Source organism: Ambystoma mexicanum, chromosome 6q (genome assembly GCF_040938575.1).
Source record: "Ambystoma mexicanum isolate Mex_15411 chromosome 6q, UKY_AmexF1_1, whole genome shotgun sequence".
NCBI classification, from domain to species: Eukaryota; Metazoa; Chordata; class Amphibia; order Caudata; family Ambystomatidae; genus Ambystoma; species Ambystoma mexicanum.
Window position 1 is genome coordinate 1,034,788,465 of NC_090937.1, and position 20,111 is coordinate 1,034,808,575.

Genomic DNA, 20,111 nt, shown 5'->3' on the forward strand with positions numbered 1-20,111 from the left:
TTCCCTGGTTCTCCCCACCAGACATTTTATGGTGGGTTCTCAACTCAGGTAGAGGGTCTACATATAGACATTGGGGTTAGGGGAGTTCTTGTATAGACTTTACTATTTTATAATATGCTTAGTATATTTTAATGCTATGTATTATTTCATAAGTACTTATTTGCCCTGGTAGTTTTATATGTGTCATCTACAGTATACATTTTTCAGTAGAACAGTGTGGTGTATTTTCTATGGATAAGTGTGTGGACTCGTTGTACCCTTGTGTTAGCCTACTTCTCGGAGGTAAGCCTTGTCGCCCTTTCCGAGCTACCTACACTTCGAGAGGTTTGGCTTCCCTTTGTCAGATATGTCAGCCTTCTCCCTAGGGTTAGTGTTTGTAGCATCCTCAGGGGGTGGTACAATGACTGCCTTAACACTGGTCAATGTCTTTTTGCAGTGTTTCCTGTGTGGTGTATTTCATTGGGTGTATCTGGGCATACTTGGATAACAATGCTGGCCCCGCCCCCCAAGACCGAGAGCGTACTGCTCTGCCACACTACCACTGTTGAGCGTTTGGACTCACTTGATGTCAATCAAAACAGTATGTCATCAAGTGAGTCCAAACACTCAACTGTGGTAAAGTGATACGTTTGAAGCTTATACGCAAGTTAGATTTGCGGAATGCTATGTACTAGCTCCTCCTTCCCAGTGGTAACTCCTGATCACTGGTTAATACTGGATATCCAGGAGATGCTTTTAGCTCCCGCTTATCCAATCCTAATCTTGATCCATACTGCAATTTAACGTGTTGCCATCTACGTAATTCACCTCCGGGTCAACAAGTGGTGAAGCAAATGAGTATCGGAGCTAGAGAGATTGAGTATCTACTCCAGCCTGTGTAGTAGGCATGCACCACTGAAAACTTTATTACGTTGTTTTAAATGTGCATAGGTGACATAGGTTAGTTTAAACTCTTAATAGTAAAATAGCCATTTTCATCAAAGTGTACATAATCTTAAGAGCACATGTGCTACGTTTAGAAAAAATTGCAATTATATTTTTATTTAAACACATGGACAAAAACAAAAAACAAAGTTAAACAAAATGCCCAACAATTAATTCATACCCAATGGTGATGCCATATTTAGAGTTCTTATATTGGCAGCTGCTCTGTTGTTTATTTCACAGTCTGTGTTGAGTGGTCTTCCATCTCGGTTATTTGCAATGCACTGAGCATTAGAATTACTGTTAACCTCAACCCAGCTACCAATCCTCTGAGGGTTTCTACAGAAAGGAAGCAAGGAAGGTAAAATGCATATTTCAAAATAATTGCCATAAGACTTACATTAAAAAACCTTTAAAACAAAGCTATATCCATCTTTAGTTGAAGGGCTGTCATCATTACTATGCAGAACAATTTGCAGTTCTGGTTCATAAACAAAGCCACCAAAACTCTAACCTTGTCATACACTGTTCAGGGTGTCACATCACATGGCAGAAAACCACTAGCATCAACAGACTTTAAATATAATTTTTTTGAAGCATGTTTTTCATTTAACTAGAAAAACCAGAAGATTAGGTTACCTTCGCAATCAACGAGGAACAGTCCAAGAAGGGTTTGAAAACGAACAGATTTAACCAGAGCCAAGGACAGAGGTCAAAGGTCTCAGTCAGAATGACCTAGCCTGGTCCTAAATTTCAAAAGTCCAGATTCATGGCAAATCCCACAGGAGGTGGTGGGAATTAGGGGAATGACTAGCCGATGTCCCTTGGTAACCACTGAGAGGATCCGAGAATCCCCCGAAATAGTACGCAAGCCCTGATGGTTCTTGGAAATTGTGCCACCAACCAGGGAGGAGTGAATCCAGACTTGGATATCAGTTTCTTGGGTTCAGCCGATTTTGCAGAGGAAGAGGAATAGAATCTTCTGTTGGAAGGCCTTTGTTCTTTCCACCTTTGGGAGCTAGCTGAACTGTCGGCTGTTTGTTCTTTCTGTTGTGGTATCCACAAAACCCACCAAAGCCCTTTATTTTGAAATCAGAGCAAGGTGGTCTATAGGATGGAAATGATTTGAGGTCCTTTTGCCAGCACAGTAAAAGACTTTGCTGTGAGGATGGAAGTGGCTCTTTTTTTCAATTCCTTGTCAGTTGGCGTGTGGAATAGGTCATTCCCTTCGAAAGGGAGATACAGATTTTGTTCTCAAATGTCCTTGTTTTAGTGGGTTGACCTCATCCCAAGCTGTACAGTGCATGTCTATGTCTAGGACATATTGAAAAGGAATGTGTGACAACTCTACTGAGAACGAACATGGGTCAAATGCCACGTTCTATGGAATTTCTTCCACTCAAAAGGATCTACTATCACCTTTTAGCTCCAAATTGGAGAAACATCCATTTGCCCATCAGCCTTTTGTAGAGGAGCAGGTGGATGCTTTCAAACATGTTCTCGCCCCCCTCGCCACCATCCTATTGGAACAGCAGAAGAGCAGTAAATGGAGTCCCGTATATTGTTGCAATACTGCATCACGTGTATGGGAGACGCTATGCACTCAGCCAGCCAGCCATACAGTATGCATGCTCACACTGAGTGTGGAAGTATGCCACATGGACGGATGTCAGCATGAACCTATTGTTGGGTAAGAATTTGTAGAGTCCAATTGGTGTGGGACTTTACAAGACTTATTAGGTAACCCACCTTTTCATATAGGCCTGTATTGCACAAGTTGGGGTAATGTGAGCTGCAGAGCTGTACAATGCAATCAATAAATACAGGTATCCAAGTAAACACTTACACACTTAAACTTATAGTATAAATATAAGGATAATTAGACAATCTTTAAAAAGCAGCAACTAATCCTAAAATTAATTCCAAAGTTAGGCTTCAATTCAACAAGAGCAATAAAAGAAGGCGAGTAAACTTTGCATACGTTATACATACTTCAGCACATTGAGTGACGTCATAGGAGTTCAGTAATAACGCTTATTTGTGATCACCATTGCAATATTGAATTATAAGAAGGGAAAAGTTATAGTCCGATAAGAGCATACTTTGCACTTAGAAAAACAGTTAGATTCTCCCAGAGGGATGTAGGCAGTCTTTTATCCCAGCAATAATAGCGTTCACAATTAAAACCTGTAAGGGAACAGGCACTAACAAAGCCAACAGGTTGAAAAGGGGGCATTTAGGGAGCCAGAGCAGCCAAAGTCCATGGACTAGTTCAAAGTTCTGATGCCCTCTTCTTAGAAAATGTTTTAGAAATAGTCAGCAGTTCAGTAGAAAATCACAGAGGCTCAAGAGGAGCCACCTTGAAGAAGCACAAGCTGGAAGATGTGCAAATGAGTTGAGGTCAACTCAAAAGGGTTTAAAATAGTACTCCCCGAGCTAGTTAGCAACAGAATTGGCAAAAGGTAGATGTAACCCAAGCCCCACAGTACCTGTGAACTGAATAATTTGTTGCAGCTGGATGCTTTCCTGTTGCAGTGTAGCAGACCCTTGTTCCAGGTTCGTGGTGGCGAAAGGGAGGATGTCTGGCGGGAATCTGCAGCAGCACTCGAGAGAGGGGCTCTGCAGAAATGGATTGTCCTCGATTCGGCAGCCTTTTGTGGTTTTAGCGCCTTTCTCTCAGCAGCAAAGAAGAACGAACAGCTCTGGTTTGAAGTTATTCATTCGCTCGGTCCTGGACTCTGGTGAAGGAACTCTGGATTAAGATTTCCTGATTCTGTAGGGTCCTCTGGATGCCCACAAAGTACTGGCCAGATTCACACTTCCGAAGACAATGCACTAGATGATGGTCAGGGGTCCCGGGGTATTGGGATTCTGCAGCCTTGGGAAATCACAGCAAGTCGGGGGTTGTGCCAAAATGAAGCTCGTCTCAAGGCTAGTTGGTCCCAAAAGCCCAAGTGAGGAAGTCCACCCATACGGGTCTTCCCAATCGAAACGAAAACTGGGTCAGCACAGCTGCAGGGCTTCACCAGGCACTTCGCGGTCCAGGAGTGTGCTGCCGGCTTCTCTTCACATCTTCATTGGATCTTGTCCTCCAGTGGTCAACTCTGCCTCTAGTCCCAAAAACCATTTTAAGCAAGTTCCCATTCATTCACAGCCCTAGGCTGTCAATCACCCAGCAGGGTGGCTCTCCTACCGGACAGCCAGCTGGACAATCAGAACTGCTTTCACTCAGGCACACCTAGAGAAAAAGGACTAACACCCGATTCAAACAACAGAGTTAAAGCCTAGAAGGAACTAACTGACAAGAAATGGCGAAAAAAGAAGACAGGGGCCATTTTGAGAAAATGGTCACCCTTGGGTGCTCTACTGCAGCTGAGAAATCAGCCTGAGATACATGGCACAAGGTAGTAAAATAAATAACAATAAAAACCACACTGCCACCAGCCATTCAAGTTAGTGTAACAAACAAGTTACTTACCCGATACCGTTCTTTCGATTGGATGTTCCTCCTGTGTAGTCCTCATTTTATGATAATAAATGCAGCTCCATCTGCATCGTAATTCGTTTTTTTATTTTTTCCCCCCCACGGGGGTCGCTGTGTGCAGTCTAGTCGTGTCAGTGTCCCTCATGGGCCTCCGTTCGACTGTCAACATCATCATCAGTATAAGTAGAACACACAGTCCCCGTTGGCTTCAGTTCTGTTTTTCCCCTACTGAAGAGTAATTACCAGACGTACCATAGACTGTAGGCTCAAAGAAAACAAAGTGTAAGAACACGTAAATTGTACAGCGGGGTAGGCAGGGAGTTATACGTATGAGTTATACGTGGGAGGAACATCCAATCAAAAGAATGTTAACAGGGGTAAGTAACTTGTTCTTCGAATAGATTGTGTCCTTCCACGTACTCCTCATCTTATGATAGACCCCCAAAGTAGTAATAATTTGGAGGTGGGAGTACAAGTTCAATTTTGTTATAATCATGTACTGAATGAAGTACTGCTTTTACAAATTGTCCTCCTTCACTGGAAGACTAATCCAGACAGTAATGTCTCACAAAAGTGTGGACAGACCACCAAGTGGCAGCTGAACAAATGTCTGATTGGGACACCTCTGTAGAGCAGCAGAGGTTGCCATGCCCCTTGTGGAATGAGCTTTTAGGGCTTCCGGCGGGTCCTTAGCCGCTATTTTGTAACACTCACCAATAGCCAGGATGATCCATCTGGATATGGTTTGTTTTTATAACAGCTAGACCCAATTTAGGGCCAGTATAGACTATTAATAATTAGTCATTTTGGTGAAATGTAGCCATTCTAGATGTGTAAAAACAGTGCCTTCTTTGGGTCCCGTCTACATAATCTTTCTTCCTCCTTTCCTGGAGAGGGAGGAGGATAAAAAGTTGGTAAAGTAATTTTTTGCAACAAGTGGAAGTCAGAGAGTACCTTAGGTTTTACCTTGAGAAATACCTTGTCTTTATGGAAAACTGTATGAGGAGGTTTACAGGAAAGGGCCTACAACTGGCTTACCCTGCGGGCCGACATTATTTCAAGAAGCAAAACAGTTCTTAATGTCCAAAGTCTTAATGGGCATGAATGTATGTAAAGGCTCAAAAGGAATGCTTGGCAAGATTTGGAGCAGTACCCTTAGGGTGCACTACAACAACCTTGACCTCCTGGCAATAGGAACCCAACCTTTGGTATAGGTCTGTACTACACAGGTAGGTAGTGTGATTGAGCCGCCAGTCTCATCTCAAGACTGGTCAATGTGAGCAGTAGGGTAGTTACAGATATTCACAGTGACAAGTATCAAAATAAACACTTATACAAAAGATTTCGTGACTAAACAATTTTTAATTTAACAGCCAGTTTGAATAAGCCTTCTTCAGAAGGGGTAATATAATAGTAACACACAGATACTCTCCAAAATACACAGTCTTCATTTCTCTAAATCAGCAAATGCCCATTGGGGATGGCACACACACTTCCTACACCTTTAGATGACTTAAATAGCTGGGACACTGGACATTAATATATCACTGTTAGATTTAGAGCAATACTGAGCTCAGTGTCAAAGAAAAGGGTTATTAGAACAAACAAGAGATCACACAAATATTCTGAAGCAGGGAAGTACTTTTGAATCCCCAATGCAAAGTAAGTTAACCCCTTCCTGGAAGGATAGGTGCAACAATGTCAGAGGAGAGCAGAGTCATCCAGGGAGCCAGGCCAGCCAATGTCAAGTAAGCAAAAGTCTAGGTGAGCTGAAGCACTTCTTGCAGTTAAGTAAAAGTCTTGCACAATGTTTTAGAAGTCTTTGTAGAAAAGAAGAATCCATGTAAGGCCACAAGCTGTTAGGCTTGTGAGAGTAGAAGATGCAAGCAACTCTACAGAGCAACCAAGACAAGTCTCCACTGAAAACAAGTAAGGCTACACAACAAGAGGTAAGTTCTCTTAGACTATACAGTACCTTTGGTTAGAAGAAATGGTGTCAGCTGGCTTCTGTTCCTGTGCAGCTCTGCAGATCCTTTTGTTCCTGGGCCTCAGTTGTGGGGACAAGAGGACTTCTGGGGACTCCTGCACTGCAATGAGACGGTCAACGAAAGCAACCAGCAATCTTCAAATCAGTGACACTTTGCAGTTTCAGCTTCTTTTGTCTCAAGCAAATAGCACCACTGTGGTTCTCTGATACCACTTCAGCCTTCCTCGCATCTGGGGTCCAGCACTCTGTTGAGGTGGTTCAGGCTTGGTCAGTCCTGCTTCCTGGGAGTCCGGATGATCTTCCTGGAGCTCGGGTCCGACTTAAAAGCAACGCACTTGATCTGGTGTTCAGCTCCCTGGCACTTCGGTTCCAACAGCAGCAGCAAAAGTACAGCCAGCTTCGAGAGGATGTCCAGACGGGCTTACTTTGGAGTTGATTGGTCCCACCAACAAAAAGAGAGAAGTTGTCAGTGCAGGGCTTCTCTAGTCGAGGCGAATTCAGAGCTTCAGCGCAGCAGCAGGGCTTCACCAGCCAAACCAACAGTCCAGGAGTTGCAGCAGGAGTCTCTTCCAAGTTCTTCTTCGGATTCCTTTGCCCAGTGGTCGACTCTGCCTTCCAAGCCAAAAAGCCTCGCCTTTTATGCAGGTTTCTCCCATTCATTCCAGCCTAGCTGTCAAATCACCCAGCAGGGTGGCTGTCCTTGCTGGACAGTCAGCCGGCCAATCACTTGGGTGCATTCCTGTAACCAAGGGGATTAAGCACAGGGAGTTACGGGCACCTCCCTCACTTCCTGCCCCTGCCAGACACTCTGGAGCAAGAGGCGGGCTTCATTCGTCAATCCCACCAAAGAAAACTAACAAAGGGACCAAACCTGGTTTGGCACACAGTAAATCTCAAGGACCTTTCCACAAAGAAATGGCGAAAAGTGAAGACTGGGGCCATTTTGACAAACTGGGCACCTATGGATGCTTTAGTTCAGCTGCGAACGCAGCCCGCAGTAAAAACACACAATGGTAGTAAAAAGTAAACCACTGCCACCAGCCATTAATTGTAGAAAGGGTAACATAAAAAAGGTTACATGAGAAACTAGACAAAGTGGATACTAAGTAACCCCTCCAGCACCCTATTGTAAGATCGTGTGTGCTGGGTCTAGAAAGTTACAAATGTAAGCAAAGTCAATTTAATTTTACTGCTCTTGGAAACAGTTTAGCAAAGAGAAGGTATTTTAACCTTTGGCAAATCTGAAAGACTTTGCTGTGCCACTGCACTGAAGGTGAGGTGTGTCACAATGTAAAAAGATGCCTCCAAGACTCCAAAAACCAAAAGAGAAGAACAAGTTACTTCTTACCTTGTAACCTTCTTTCGATGGGATGTTCCTCCGACGTATTCCTTATCTTAGATATCTCCTTCCAGCTCTGCTGGCCTCGGAAAATTTTTCTCTAGAGGGCGCTGCGCGTCGACGTCCGCCGAGTCGATGTCCCTCGACAGCCGCCGTATCGACGTCGATGTCATCCTGCCTATAAAGGCCGCGCGCAGCGTCCGTTGCTCAGTTCTGTTTTGTAGCCCACAGTATTTCTGTCTGGACTAGACTAATCACCCTGAAGGAGCCTAAGCTGCAACAACAAGGGAAGTAGAACTGCGGGGATGGATGGGAGGGTCGATAAGGAATACGTCGGACATCCCATCAAAAGAACGTTACAAGGTAAGAAGTAACTTGTTCTTCGAAAGGATTGTGTCCTCTGACGTATTCCTTATCTTAGATACGCTCCCATAGCAGTATTCCATTATTGGAGGTGGGAGTACTGACTTCATGCTGCCTTCTATTGATGAATAGAGTGCAATACTGCCCTTCCAAACCTAGTCTCTTGACTGGAGGAGGAATCCAAGTTTTAAAATCGTGTAAAGGTATGGGCGGACGACCATGTGGCGGCCGCACGAATGTCTTTAACCGGCACTCCTCTTTTGAGGGCCGATGAAGCTGCAATACCTCTGGTCGAATGAGCCCTAAGGTTTTGAGGGGGCTCTTTTCCTACCAGTTTATAACATTCCAAAATGGCTAGAATGATCCATCTGGAAATGGTCTGCTTAGTTATCGGTAACCCCAGCTTGTTACCTGTGTAGCCTACAAACAGCTGGTCTGCTTGTCTTATCCTGGCCAGTCTACTGATGTAAAAACTTAAAGCCCTTCTAGGGTCCAGCCTGTGTAACCTATCTTCCTCTTTCCCCGGATGAGGAGGAGGATAGAAAGATGGCAGGGTAATCTTCTGAGTGATATGGAATTCAGAAACCACCTTTTGGAGGAAATTAGGCTTCACTTGCAGGACAACTTTGTCTTTGTGAAAGATTGTATGAGGGGGTTTACAATAAAGAGCTTGTAACTCGCTCACCCTTCTAGCAGATTTAAGTGCTATTAATAAAACAGTTTTAAGGGTAAGAAATCTTAACGAACAAGAATGGAGTGGTTCGAAAGGTGTGCCCATCAGGAAAGTTAAGACTAAGTTTAAATTCCATAGGGGAACCTGGAATGGTCTTGGGGGATAAACGTTGGTTAACCCCTTTAGAAACTGTATTACCAAGGGTAACTTGAAATAGGATGTTCTTCCGCAGTGCGCTTAAAGATGGATAGCGCTGCGAGATAGCCCTTAATGGTGCTAACTTGAAGGCCTGAATTCGCCAAATAGAGTAGGAAGGACAAAACCATTGGTGTACCACATGAAAAGGGGTCGATATTCTTTTCTCTACACCAGCTGCAAAATCTGTTCCAACGGCAGCGGTATAAAGACTTTGTTGATGGCCTCCTTGCCGAAAGCAACACCTCCATAACATCATCAGGGAGGTCCCAATCCTTGTACCTCAGCCTTTCAGAAGCCAAGCGTAAAGGTTGAGGGTTTTGATGTCTGGATGGAGAACCTGACCTCCCTTTTGTGAGAGTAGGTTCTCTCTGAGTGGAAGTCGAATTGGAGGGCAGATGGACAAGTCTAGAAGGTCCGGGTACCACGTTCTCCTGGCCCAATCCGGGGCAATTAGGATCATGGTTTTCCGGAATCTTCTCAACCTCCTGATCATTTGAGGAATGACAGGGACCGGTGGGAACGCGTACAGAAGTGGAAACTCCCAGTCCACTATGAACGCGTCTCCCAGAGCTCCTCTCGAGGGAAATTCCCTTGAGCAGAACAGATCGCACTTCCTGTTGACACTGGTGGCGAACAGATCCACCTGAGGGGTTCCCCAAAGGGCGAAGATCTCTTGAAGGACTTCCTGAGCTAGTTCCCACTCGTGGGAGACTGTGCTCTGCCTGCTCAGAGCGTCCGCTATCAAGTTCTTCTCTCCGGCTAGGTGAACTGCCGATAGAGAGATTCCTTCTTGGATTGCCCAAAACCAGAGCTGCATCGCCTCTCTGCACAGGGGTAGTGATCCTACGCCTCCTCTTTTGTTGAGGTAATGCATGGCCACTGTGTTGTCCGTCATTATCAGGACATTCTTCCCTTGTACAGCTGCCAGGAACGCCTTCAGCGCATGTCTGATGGCCCTCAGCTCTAACAGGTTGATATGTAGTCTGGACTCCGATGGAGACCAACGACCGCTGATGGTCAAGTCGTTGGCGTGGGCTCCCCACCCCGTGAGTGAGGCATCCGTGACTTCTGTTATCTCCGGCCAGGGTTGCCAAAACTGTTCTCCTTTCAGAATGTTCTCCTGACAGGCCCACCACTGAAGGTCTCGAGCCACCCTGTCGGGAACCTGAAGAAGAACTGTCATTCTTCCTGAGAATTGTGACCACTGAGTCCTCAGTGCCCACTGGAGGGATCTCATTCTCACGCGAGCCTCTGGCACTAGTAAAATGCAGGATGCCATGAGGCCTAGCAACCTCAAAAAGTCGAATGCTGGGAGACGTTGGGCATTTTGGAACTTGGTAACCATCTGTAGAATATCTTGAGCCCTCACCTCTGGTGGCGAAGCTTTTCCCAGGGAAGTGTCCAGGATCGCTCCGATGAACTGGAGTCTCTGCGATGGTATCATTTGTGACTTCTTTAAATTGGAGGGAGAAGCCCAGTCTGTGAAGGGATTGGCAAACGTGATTTAGCTGGATCTGAGCTTGTTCCGAAGATACAGCCCTGATCAACCAATCGTCCAGGTAGGGGTAGACGTGAATCCCTTCCCTCCTTAGACTTGCCGCCACTACCGACATTAACTTGGTGAAGACCCTCGGGGCGGAGGTCAGCCCAAATGGCAGTACTCGAAATTGATAATGAGAGTTGCCAATTGCGAACCTCAGGTATTTCCAGTGTTTGAGATGGATAGGCACATGGAAATAAGCGTCCTGAAGGTCCAGAGATACCAACCAGTCCTGGAACTGAAGGGCCTGAAGGATCTGAGAAAGAGGTACCATCTTGAATTTGTCTTTCCTGAGGAATTTGTTTAATTCTCGCAAGTCCAAGATGGGTCTCAGTCCTCAGTCTTTCTTTGGATTCAGAAAGTAAGGGGAGTACCAGCCCTTGTTCCTTTCCGCTACAGGTACCGGTTCTATGGCACCTTTCTCTAGCAGGTCCAACATTTCCTGCAAGAGGAGCGGATCTGGAGCTTTCTGAGAGCTGATCCCCGGTGGATGACTCTGAGGTATGCGTAGGAGAGGCAGGCAGTAACCTTGGGCAACTGTTTCCAATGCCCAAGCATCTGACGTGATAGCCTGCCATTCCGCCAGATGTTGAGTTAACCTGCCTCCTACAGGTGTCCTGGAGGGAAGTCCTCAGAGTGGTTTTGGGGCGGCTGATGCAGATGCCGATGGTAAAGAGGCACCTGCTGTTGCTGCGGCTTTTGAATATCTACCCCGTCCACCTCGGGTAGTTCTTCTTTGTCCCCTTTGAGCCGGTCGTCCTCTAACTCTTCCGAATGCGGAGTAGAAGCAAAAGGACTTGCCCCTCGCAGAGGTTCCTTTGGGACGAAAAGGTGTCTGACGGATTGCAGCGCCTAGGGATTTTGCTGCTGCTTTTGATGTCTGCAGTTTTTCTAAACTGTCATCCGCCTTTTTCCCAAACAAAGAAGAGCCATCGAATGGCATGTTCAAGAGCCTGGCTTGCACATCTGGGGCAAAACCAGACTCTCAACCAAGCGAATCTCCTGGTTGTTGTACTTGCCGCCATTGCTCTGCTGATACTGACAGCCGATCAATGCCCGTCTGGAGGGATTCGCACATAGCGTCTTCACCGTCCTGTATGATATTTAGGAACGCCTCCCTTTCTTCTCCCTCCGGGATGCAGTCAGCCGCTGTAGAAGCACACTCCCAAAGTGTATGGCTGAATCTAGCAAGGGTGCAAGTAGCATTAACAGATTTTAACGCCATGCTACATGCCGAAAAAACTTTCTTTGCCATAGCATCATATTTCTTATCGTCCCTGTCCTGTGGGACGGTAGGGTAAGCAGTCTTGACGTCAGTAGAAGATGCTGCCTGTACCACCAGACTTTCTGGGGATGGGTGTTTTGACAAAAACTCCGGGTCTGCAGAAGATACCCTGTATTTTGTAGACAGTTTTTTATTTACTACCGGGACGACATCTGGGGTTTCCCAGTTCGTCATAATCTTCCTCTGAAGAGCTTTATGAAAGGGCACTACAGGATCCTCCTGTGGACCTTTGTCAAGAACATCCGTGAGGTCATCTTGTTGGAAAGCCTGTGAAGGTGTGGACCACCCCATAAATTCTGTGATCCTGGCCATTAAGGCTGTATAAGGGGTTTCAGCATGCTCCCCCGGGTCTGGCCTAGCAAACTCCACCTCAGGGGAAGTGTCTAACCCACTTGCCTCATGTAAGGAATCATGAAGATCCTTTAACCTGCGTTCTTCTGAGGATAACTCCTCTCTAACTGGGGTTGCAGATCCCTGCAACTCAAATGTGTCTTCTTGTTCAGATAGTTCTCCCTCTTCCAAAATTGAGGACATAGTTCTCAATTGTTCTGAACTCACAAAGGGTGTAAAACCCATCTCCATGGCAGAGGGTGCCAAACTTGTCATAATCGGCCTCGAAAATGTCGATTTCGTCGACGAAGGATTCGGGCGTGGTGTTGAAAACAAAGGCGGAGGCCTCGAGGTCCTCGACAGAATTGGGATTCTGCTCGAGGAAGTCGACAATCTCGACGCCATCGTCATCGAGGACCTGGGGATAGCCACTGGGTGCATCGTAACCGTGACTTTCCTTGGCGTTGACGCCGGTGTCGAAGATGGCGTCGAGTCGACAGACCTGTGTGTCGAAGGGCCCTTCGACAACGGCGTCGAAGACACCGACCTCGGCGTCGACGGAACCTTCGTCGATGGCGTTGACGGAACCTTCGAAGAAGGTTTTGAGGTCATAGCTTTACTTGAGGGTTCGTGACGCGCTCGAGAAGCTTCCTTCACCGGGTACTGCGACTCGCTGCGTTTTTGACCTTCGGGTCTTTCGACCAGAGCATTGCTCTCGGCAGTCTTCGAGGGGGTCGAGGCCGCTTTCTCGAAGACGCTCATCATATTTTTGCGGAACTCCTCCCATTCAGCCCAGGAACTATGTTTCGTGGGGCAAGGGATTCTCTTAGGAGAAACAGAGGAAGAGGACGGAGAAGGGGATCTTCGACGTCTCCTCTTCGAGTGCTTCGATCTCGAGGAGTGATGGGACCCACTCCGAGACCTGGAGCGCGAATGGTGACGAGGAGAGGAATGTCTCGACTTCGTCGACGAAGAAGAAGCTTTTGAAGTCTTACCTTTCTCTAGCTTCCCCCTACGCTCCTTCAGGGCCTTAGCTGTCATGGACATACAGTCCTCGCACTCCGAACAATGGTGTTCAGCTCCCAAACACCACAGACAAACTCTGTGAGGGTCAGTCAGCAACATCTTTTTCCCACAATCTCGGCATTTTTTGAAGCCGGACCGGGGGGGGGATGTCGGTTCCGACGAGGAAGCCATAGAGTACGGATCGAATATCTCGAGGTAAATAGGATAAATTGTCTACGAAACTGAGCAAAGGTATTCCGAGGCACTGAGTAAGCGCGGAAAAACGGAACTGAGCAACGGATGCTGCGCGCGGCCTTTATAGGCAGGATGAATGTCGACGTCGATACGGCGGCTGTCGAGGGACATCGACTCGGCAGACGTCGACGCGCAGCGCCCTCTAGAGAAAAATTTTCCAAGGTCAGCAGAGCTGGAAGGAGATATCTAAGATAAGGAATACATCGGAGGACACAATCCCTTCGAAACATTGTTCAATTCATAGAAAAATGCATGAGAGAGTGGGAAAAAGGTCTCACTGTCTCCAGGTTAAAAATTAAAAAGTCCTAGAGTCCAGCAAAAGTGCTGGTGGTCTCTATGGTAGAGAGAGATTAGCGCATTTCTGAGCGCTCTCCCTAACAGGGACATTGAATGGAACTGGTGGAAATCCATTAGTGAGACCCTTTATACAATTCCTAATCAGAGGGATCTTAAAATATGAACCCTGCTGTGAAGAGCGCTTGAAAATAGATAGCGCCGCCAGGTAACCTTTAATTGTTCCAATCTGGAGCCCCAGATTAACCAGATGTAACAAGAAGTAAAGCACTGTAGATGTGCCACATAGAAAGGGATCCACATTCTTATCCCTGCACCAGCTGCTGGACTTGTTCCAACGGCAGCGGTACAAAGATTTTGTTGCTGCCCTTCTGGCTGAAAGCAAAATCTCCATTACGTCATCTGGGAGGTCCCAATCCTTCTATCTCAGTATTTCAGAAACCATGCGTGAAGGCTGAGTGTCTTGACCTCTGGATGGAGAACCCAACCTTAATCTTGCGAGAGAAGATCCTCTCTTTGTGGAAGACTCATTGTAGGGCAGATGGACATGTCCAGAAGGTCCGGGTACCACGCCTTCCTGACCCAATCCGGAGCAATTAGGATCATGGTTTTCCCAAACTTTCTCGACTTCCTGATCACATGAGGAATTACGGGGACTGGAGGAAACGCGTACAGGAGTGGAAATTCCGAGTCCACTACGAACGTGTCTCCTAGAGATCCTCTGGGGGAAATACCCAAAGGGTGAAGATCTCTTGAAGGACTTCCTGAGCTAGTTCCCACTTGTGGGAGATTGTGCTCTGCCTGCTCAGCGTCCGCCGCCATGTTCTCCGCTCCTGCTAGGTTAACAGCTGATAGGGAGATTCCCTCTTGAATTGCCCAGCACCAGAGCTGCATTGCCTCTCTGCACAGTGGTAGTGACCCTACACCTCTCTTGTTGAGGTAGTACATGGCCACTGTGTTGTCCATCATTATCAGGACATTCTTTCCCCGTACAGAGGGAAGAAAGGCCTTCAGCGCTGGTCTGATTGCCCTCAGCTCCAAAAGGTTGATGTGCAGTTTGGACTCCAATGGAGGAGACCAACGACCACTGATTGTCAGATCGCTGGTGTGGGAGCCCTACCCTGTGATTGAGGCGTTCGTCACTACTGTTTTCTCCGGCCATGGCTGCCAAAAAGATTCTCCATTGAGAATGTTGTCTTTTCAAGCCCACCACAGAAGGTCCTGAGAGACTCTGCTCGAACATTCAGGTTGTCTGACATTCTGCCCGTAAATGGACCATTGAGGCCTGAGAGCCCATTGGAGGGATATAATTCTCAGGCGAGCCTTTGACACCAGGAAAATGCAGGATGCCATGAGACCGAGCAACTTCAAAAAAAATAAATCAAAGGCTGGAAGATGCTGGGTACTCTGGAATTTTGTAACCATCTGCAGAATGTGTTGAGCCCTCACCTCTGGTGGCGAGGCTTTCCCTGAGGAAGCATCGAGAACTGCTCCAATAAATTGGAATATTTGAGCTGGTATCATGTGGGACTTCTTGTAACTGAGGGAGAAGCCCAGTCTGTGGAGCGAGTGGCAGGTTACGCTCAGATGTTCCAGGGCTTCTTCGGGTGAACGAGCCCCGATTAGCCAATAGTCTAAGTAGGGGAAGACGTGAATCCCACCCACCCCCATTTCCTGAGACTCACTGCCACCACTGCCATCAACTTAGAGAAAACCCTCAGGGCTGAGGTCAGCCAGAATGGCAGAACTCCAAACTGATCATGAAAACTACCAACCGCAAACCTCAGGTACTTTCCGTGCTTGAGATGGATAGGTACATTTAAGAAAGCATCCTGAAGGTCCAATGATACCATCCAGTTTTGGAGCTGGAGAGCCTGAAGGATTTGGGAAAGTGTAACCATCTTGAACTGTCCTTCGTGAGGAACTTGCTCAAGTTTCTTAAGTCCAAGATGGGTCTCAGTCCTCTGTCCTCTATGGGAAATCGGCAAGTATGGGTAATATTCACCTACAGATGCATGTTCTATTGCATCTTTCTCTAGCATGGTCAAAATTTCCTGCACAAGGAACGAATCCGGGATTTTGAAAGAGTTGTTTGCTGTGGATGATCACGAGGCCTCTTTTGGAAAGGAAGGCAGTAAAATTGGGCTACAGTATCCAGTGTCCAAGCATCATAAGTAATACCTTGCCATTCTTTCAGATGCTGTGTAATTCTGCCTCTTGCTGGGGTCATGTGAGTTAAGGCCTTAGAGTGGTTTTGAGGCGCCTGAAGTGGCGGCAGATGGTAAAACTGGTGTAGCTTGGCCTAAGGACCCCTCGCTTCCATACAGTATCTAACCCACTTGCTGACTGAAGGTTGTCATAAATCCTTTCATCTGGACTCAGATTACTTCTTCTGGCACATTACGTGTGCCGAATTGTAACCAAAAGTGTCTATTGCTACCATCAGAAGGTTGTTCTTTACAGATGGCTGATAGACATTAAAAAGTCTTTAGGCAAAGGTCTAAAAACTCCTGCACTACCACTGATTTAGACAATTTAAAGATAATTGTCGACAATGGCTTCCAAGTCGGGATCTATGTTCTATTTAGCCTAGTGCATACCGATTGTATTTCTAAAATTGGATTGCTTCTAGAAAGGTAGCGGGGTGCCGGGGAGAAAACCAACCATGACACTGGGTTGTACTAATGAATATAAGACAACAGATGTCCACAAACTTGTGCAACTCCCATCCCCTGCACACCCAATTGGTATTGAATAGACAATCAACTTTATAAATTATCAGTAAATTGTATTGGATTAAATAATACTACAAAAATGCGTAGAGAAGCATACAAGGATTGAACACATGACAGAATATTGACTTGTTTTAGTCACATGTGAGATTGTATCATATTCAATGTATGAAATTATCTATTTTGAAAAGTTACTTGTTTGAACGGATTGCAAACCAAAGATTATGCATTATGATTCAATGGTCTAGACACCATACGATGAAGAAAAAATATTTTATCTGTTTTATCAAAGAATTGAGTGCAAATAGTATTTATTCCAATACAATTTACTGATAATTTATAAAGTTGATGGTCTATACAATACCAATTGGGTGTGCAGGAGACGGGAGAGTTACACAAGTTTGTGGACATCTGTTGTCTTGCACTCGAAGTCGGGATTGCCCTAGTCGGCGTCGACTAAGATTTTGGTGTCGACGGCTCTGAAGCAAACATTGTCGTGTTTTTCCGCTGGAACCCTCGATAGGCTGGGTTCCTGACGAGTCGAAGCCCTCGACGATTAATTGTCAGATCAATATGTTTCTCGAAGTAGAACCGGCTTAAGGCTCGGTTTAGAAGATTTTGTCTTCAACTTTGCTTTGTCTTTTTGCAGATCGACAGGGGCAGGGACTTTCTGCTGGTCATTCGAGGGGGCGAGGCCACATTCTCAAAGAACTTCAGCATTTCATTACAAAACGCATCCCACTTTGCTGGGGAGTCCGATCTAGTTGGACACTTGATTACCTCAGCCGCGTAATCACTGGAGGTCAAAGGTGACCTATGATGCCATTTCTTGGCCTTCTTCGAGGAAGACGAAGAATGGCGTGATCGACTTCTCGATCAAGACCGTTTAGATTTTTTATGTCGAGAAGAATCCCTCGACTCAGTCTTTTTCTTTGAACTCCTCAAAGGAGACTTCGAAGGCAACCTCCCCACCGCCAATTTACCTTTACGCTCCCAGAGAGCCTTTTCGGTCATCGCCTGACAGGAGTCACAGTCTGAGCTATAGTGACCAGTACCAAGACACCACAAACATATGCAGTGGGGGTCGGTGATCGACATCTTCGCTCCACAGTCTTGACACTTCTTGAAGCCCATCTTAGGCGTCGATGGAGCCGACAAAAGAAATTTTCGGATGAAAATACAATCGAATTCTAAAGAACTAAAGTGTGCTGTAATTCTCTCAAAGCGTCATCTCGGAAAAACTAAATTGAAGCCAACAGGCGCTGCGTGCGCTACTTATACTCGAACTGAGGCCCTCGAGGGACATTGTCTCAACAAGCCCCCTGTCAAAAAATATAAATACATTTCCGAAGCAGCTGGAGATATATTATCATAAAATGAGGAATACATGGGAGGACACAATCCATTGAAAATAATGTTACATGAGAAGTGGGATATAGGAGTTACTATGTAATCCCCCGCATTCCACATATGGTGGTGTGTGCTGAACCCACAAAATAAAAGGTAAGTATGACATAGGTCTTCTTACTATTCTTGGGAACAGTAGTTCACCCAAGAAAATGTAGCTAAACATTAAGAGAAGTCCAAGGGACTTCTCAGTGGCACTGCACAAAAGTTGCTGTGTGTCACTATGCAAAAAGCATATGCCTATGGAGCTTACCAGACTCCATTTAACAGTAAGAAACGCGAAAAAATCCTAGTCAGAAAAGCCACATGAGAGTGAGAAAAAAGTCCCACTCACTCAGCAGTTAAAATGAAAAAGTCCTGATTTGGCGGTCTCTAAGGTTAAAGGGGAATGGCAAAGAAATTAAAATTCTCCCCAACATCATGAAACAGGAAAGAGGACACATGAACCTACACTGAAACGATATGAAAATACAGAACACTAATGTAACTGAAGCACCAAGAGAAACATGTACTTAAACCGGAGTAATCGTGGATACAATGAAGATGAAGTAACTTACTGGTCAATAACTAAATATGCATTAACACAATGCATTAAGTAGAAATATAGAATATATAAGTAGAAATATAGAAGCTTGCTGAAGAGGTATATATAAGGTGGCAAAGACGGCCATGATAGGAAAATGGACGTTGGCTCATGTCGAATTCAACCAAGCTACCTCAGAAACAGATCCAGAGTGTAGAATCCAGAAAGGCAGAAAAGCTCTGTGTGCACAATAACGGCAAGGCTATGTTGGCCGAGGATCAAGGAGGCTAATTTAAGGAATAATTGCAAGGCACGAGGGGAGTGAACTAAGGATAAACAATGAACGAAGAGCACATTGCTTTTAGACTAACAAAGATGAAACCATCTGCAAGAGCCAAGTAATGGACAATTAAAAGTGTATAAAGCTCATATGAAATGGAGTGAGCAAGTAAGTCTCTAGAGGCCCTGCATGCTTAAATCAAATGACAGTGAATAAGAGGCTGAAATGGACACATTTGTGGTCTCTTCACACATTACTCAGAAGACTTTGGCTTATATCCGACTGATGAGAGTTGGCCTAATTGGGAACACAGGGAGTAGTCTGAGTGGAATCAAACACCTAAGTTTTGTTTCAAGTACAATGCTGCTAGAGAGCCAAAAGTCCAAGGTTGGGGTAGCAGGCCAACCAATCAGTGGGTCTTAGAGGCAACCTAACATACAATGTTGCATAGACCAATCCGCTGCTATTAGGTACGCTATAATCAGTACTATATGTGTTTAGAGGTAGTTCAAAGGCGTATCCGACAGATAAGAGGCAGCCAATGAAGCATCAAGACATATATGTTCCATATGTAGACATGTTCCCTTACACCAATCCCGCCCATATAGGTTTTATGATTTGCCACGTCGAATTACATCATAGATGACGCATATTGGGGTCTAAGACCCCTAAATGTAACCAAGTTTGTTTGTGAGTGAGCATGCATCAGTCCGATGTCTGCCAGTTTGCCCTGCTTTATTAAATGAGAATACATTAGTATTTTGCCACACTTTGAGTCTGTCCAATTATTTGGTCCAAGCCCATTATTGTAATTCCATCTAGCACAAAAGACGCTTCAATGTGTTAGCACACTTTTTCCCACCCACAAGGGCAGTCCAGCACCTAAATGCTAGGAAATTATTCCCCTCTGAACAAGAGTACCCAACAAGGCAGAAGCACGCGCCTGGGGTTGCTGATGGTACTCTTGTTCAGAGGAAAAGTCAGAACACACACTAAGAAATGAAATAGCAGGTAGTATCGCACAGACCATTAATCACACCTATATACATTCACCAGTAGGTTCACTATCGACACATCAATATCTACCCAGGTGAAACAGGAAATTACTCTGATGCGGGTAAAATTATTAGAACCAATCACAAGAGCAACAACCTTTACTTAAGAAGTACATCCCTAAGATGTGTGAGGCCTAGTGCCCAAATGTAACAGGTTACAACAGAGGTTTCTCTAGGGAAGGTAATCTCTAAAAGGATCCAATGGGATGTGGTGGGGATTTCAAACAGTTCAAACTGTAAGTGGAATAACAATTTGTCAAATCGTTTAATGAATTCGGATTTCTTCACTAACAAAACAAATTAGCAAAGATTAGACCAAATCAACTCCTAATAAGACTAAACACAATTTACAAAACATTGCTTAAAACCTGTACAAAACTGGGCATCTAATAACTTTTTAAAATCAATACAAAGCCCAGTGCTCCCGATAAGATTTT

General features: G+C 45.5%; 1 protein-coding gene across 5 annotated transcripts in view; it reads right to left on the minus strand.

Annotated features, from left to right (window-relative positions):
* PCM1 (pericentriolar material 1) overlaps positions 1–20,111 on the minus strand; it is a 2,166,942-nt gene that overhangs the window by 1,642,365 nt on the left and 504,466 nt on the right. For all 5 annotated transcript variants that reach the window (XM_069631563.1, XM_069631561.1, XM_069631564.1 and 2 more), the window contains one exon: positions 1,106–1,263. In XM_069631563.1, coding sequence (XP_069487664.1) covers positions 1,106–1,263 — 158 coding nt within the window. The remainder of the gene's footprint in view (positions 1–1,105; positions 1,264–20,111) is intronic.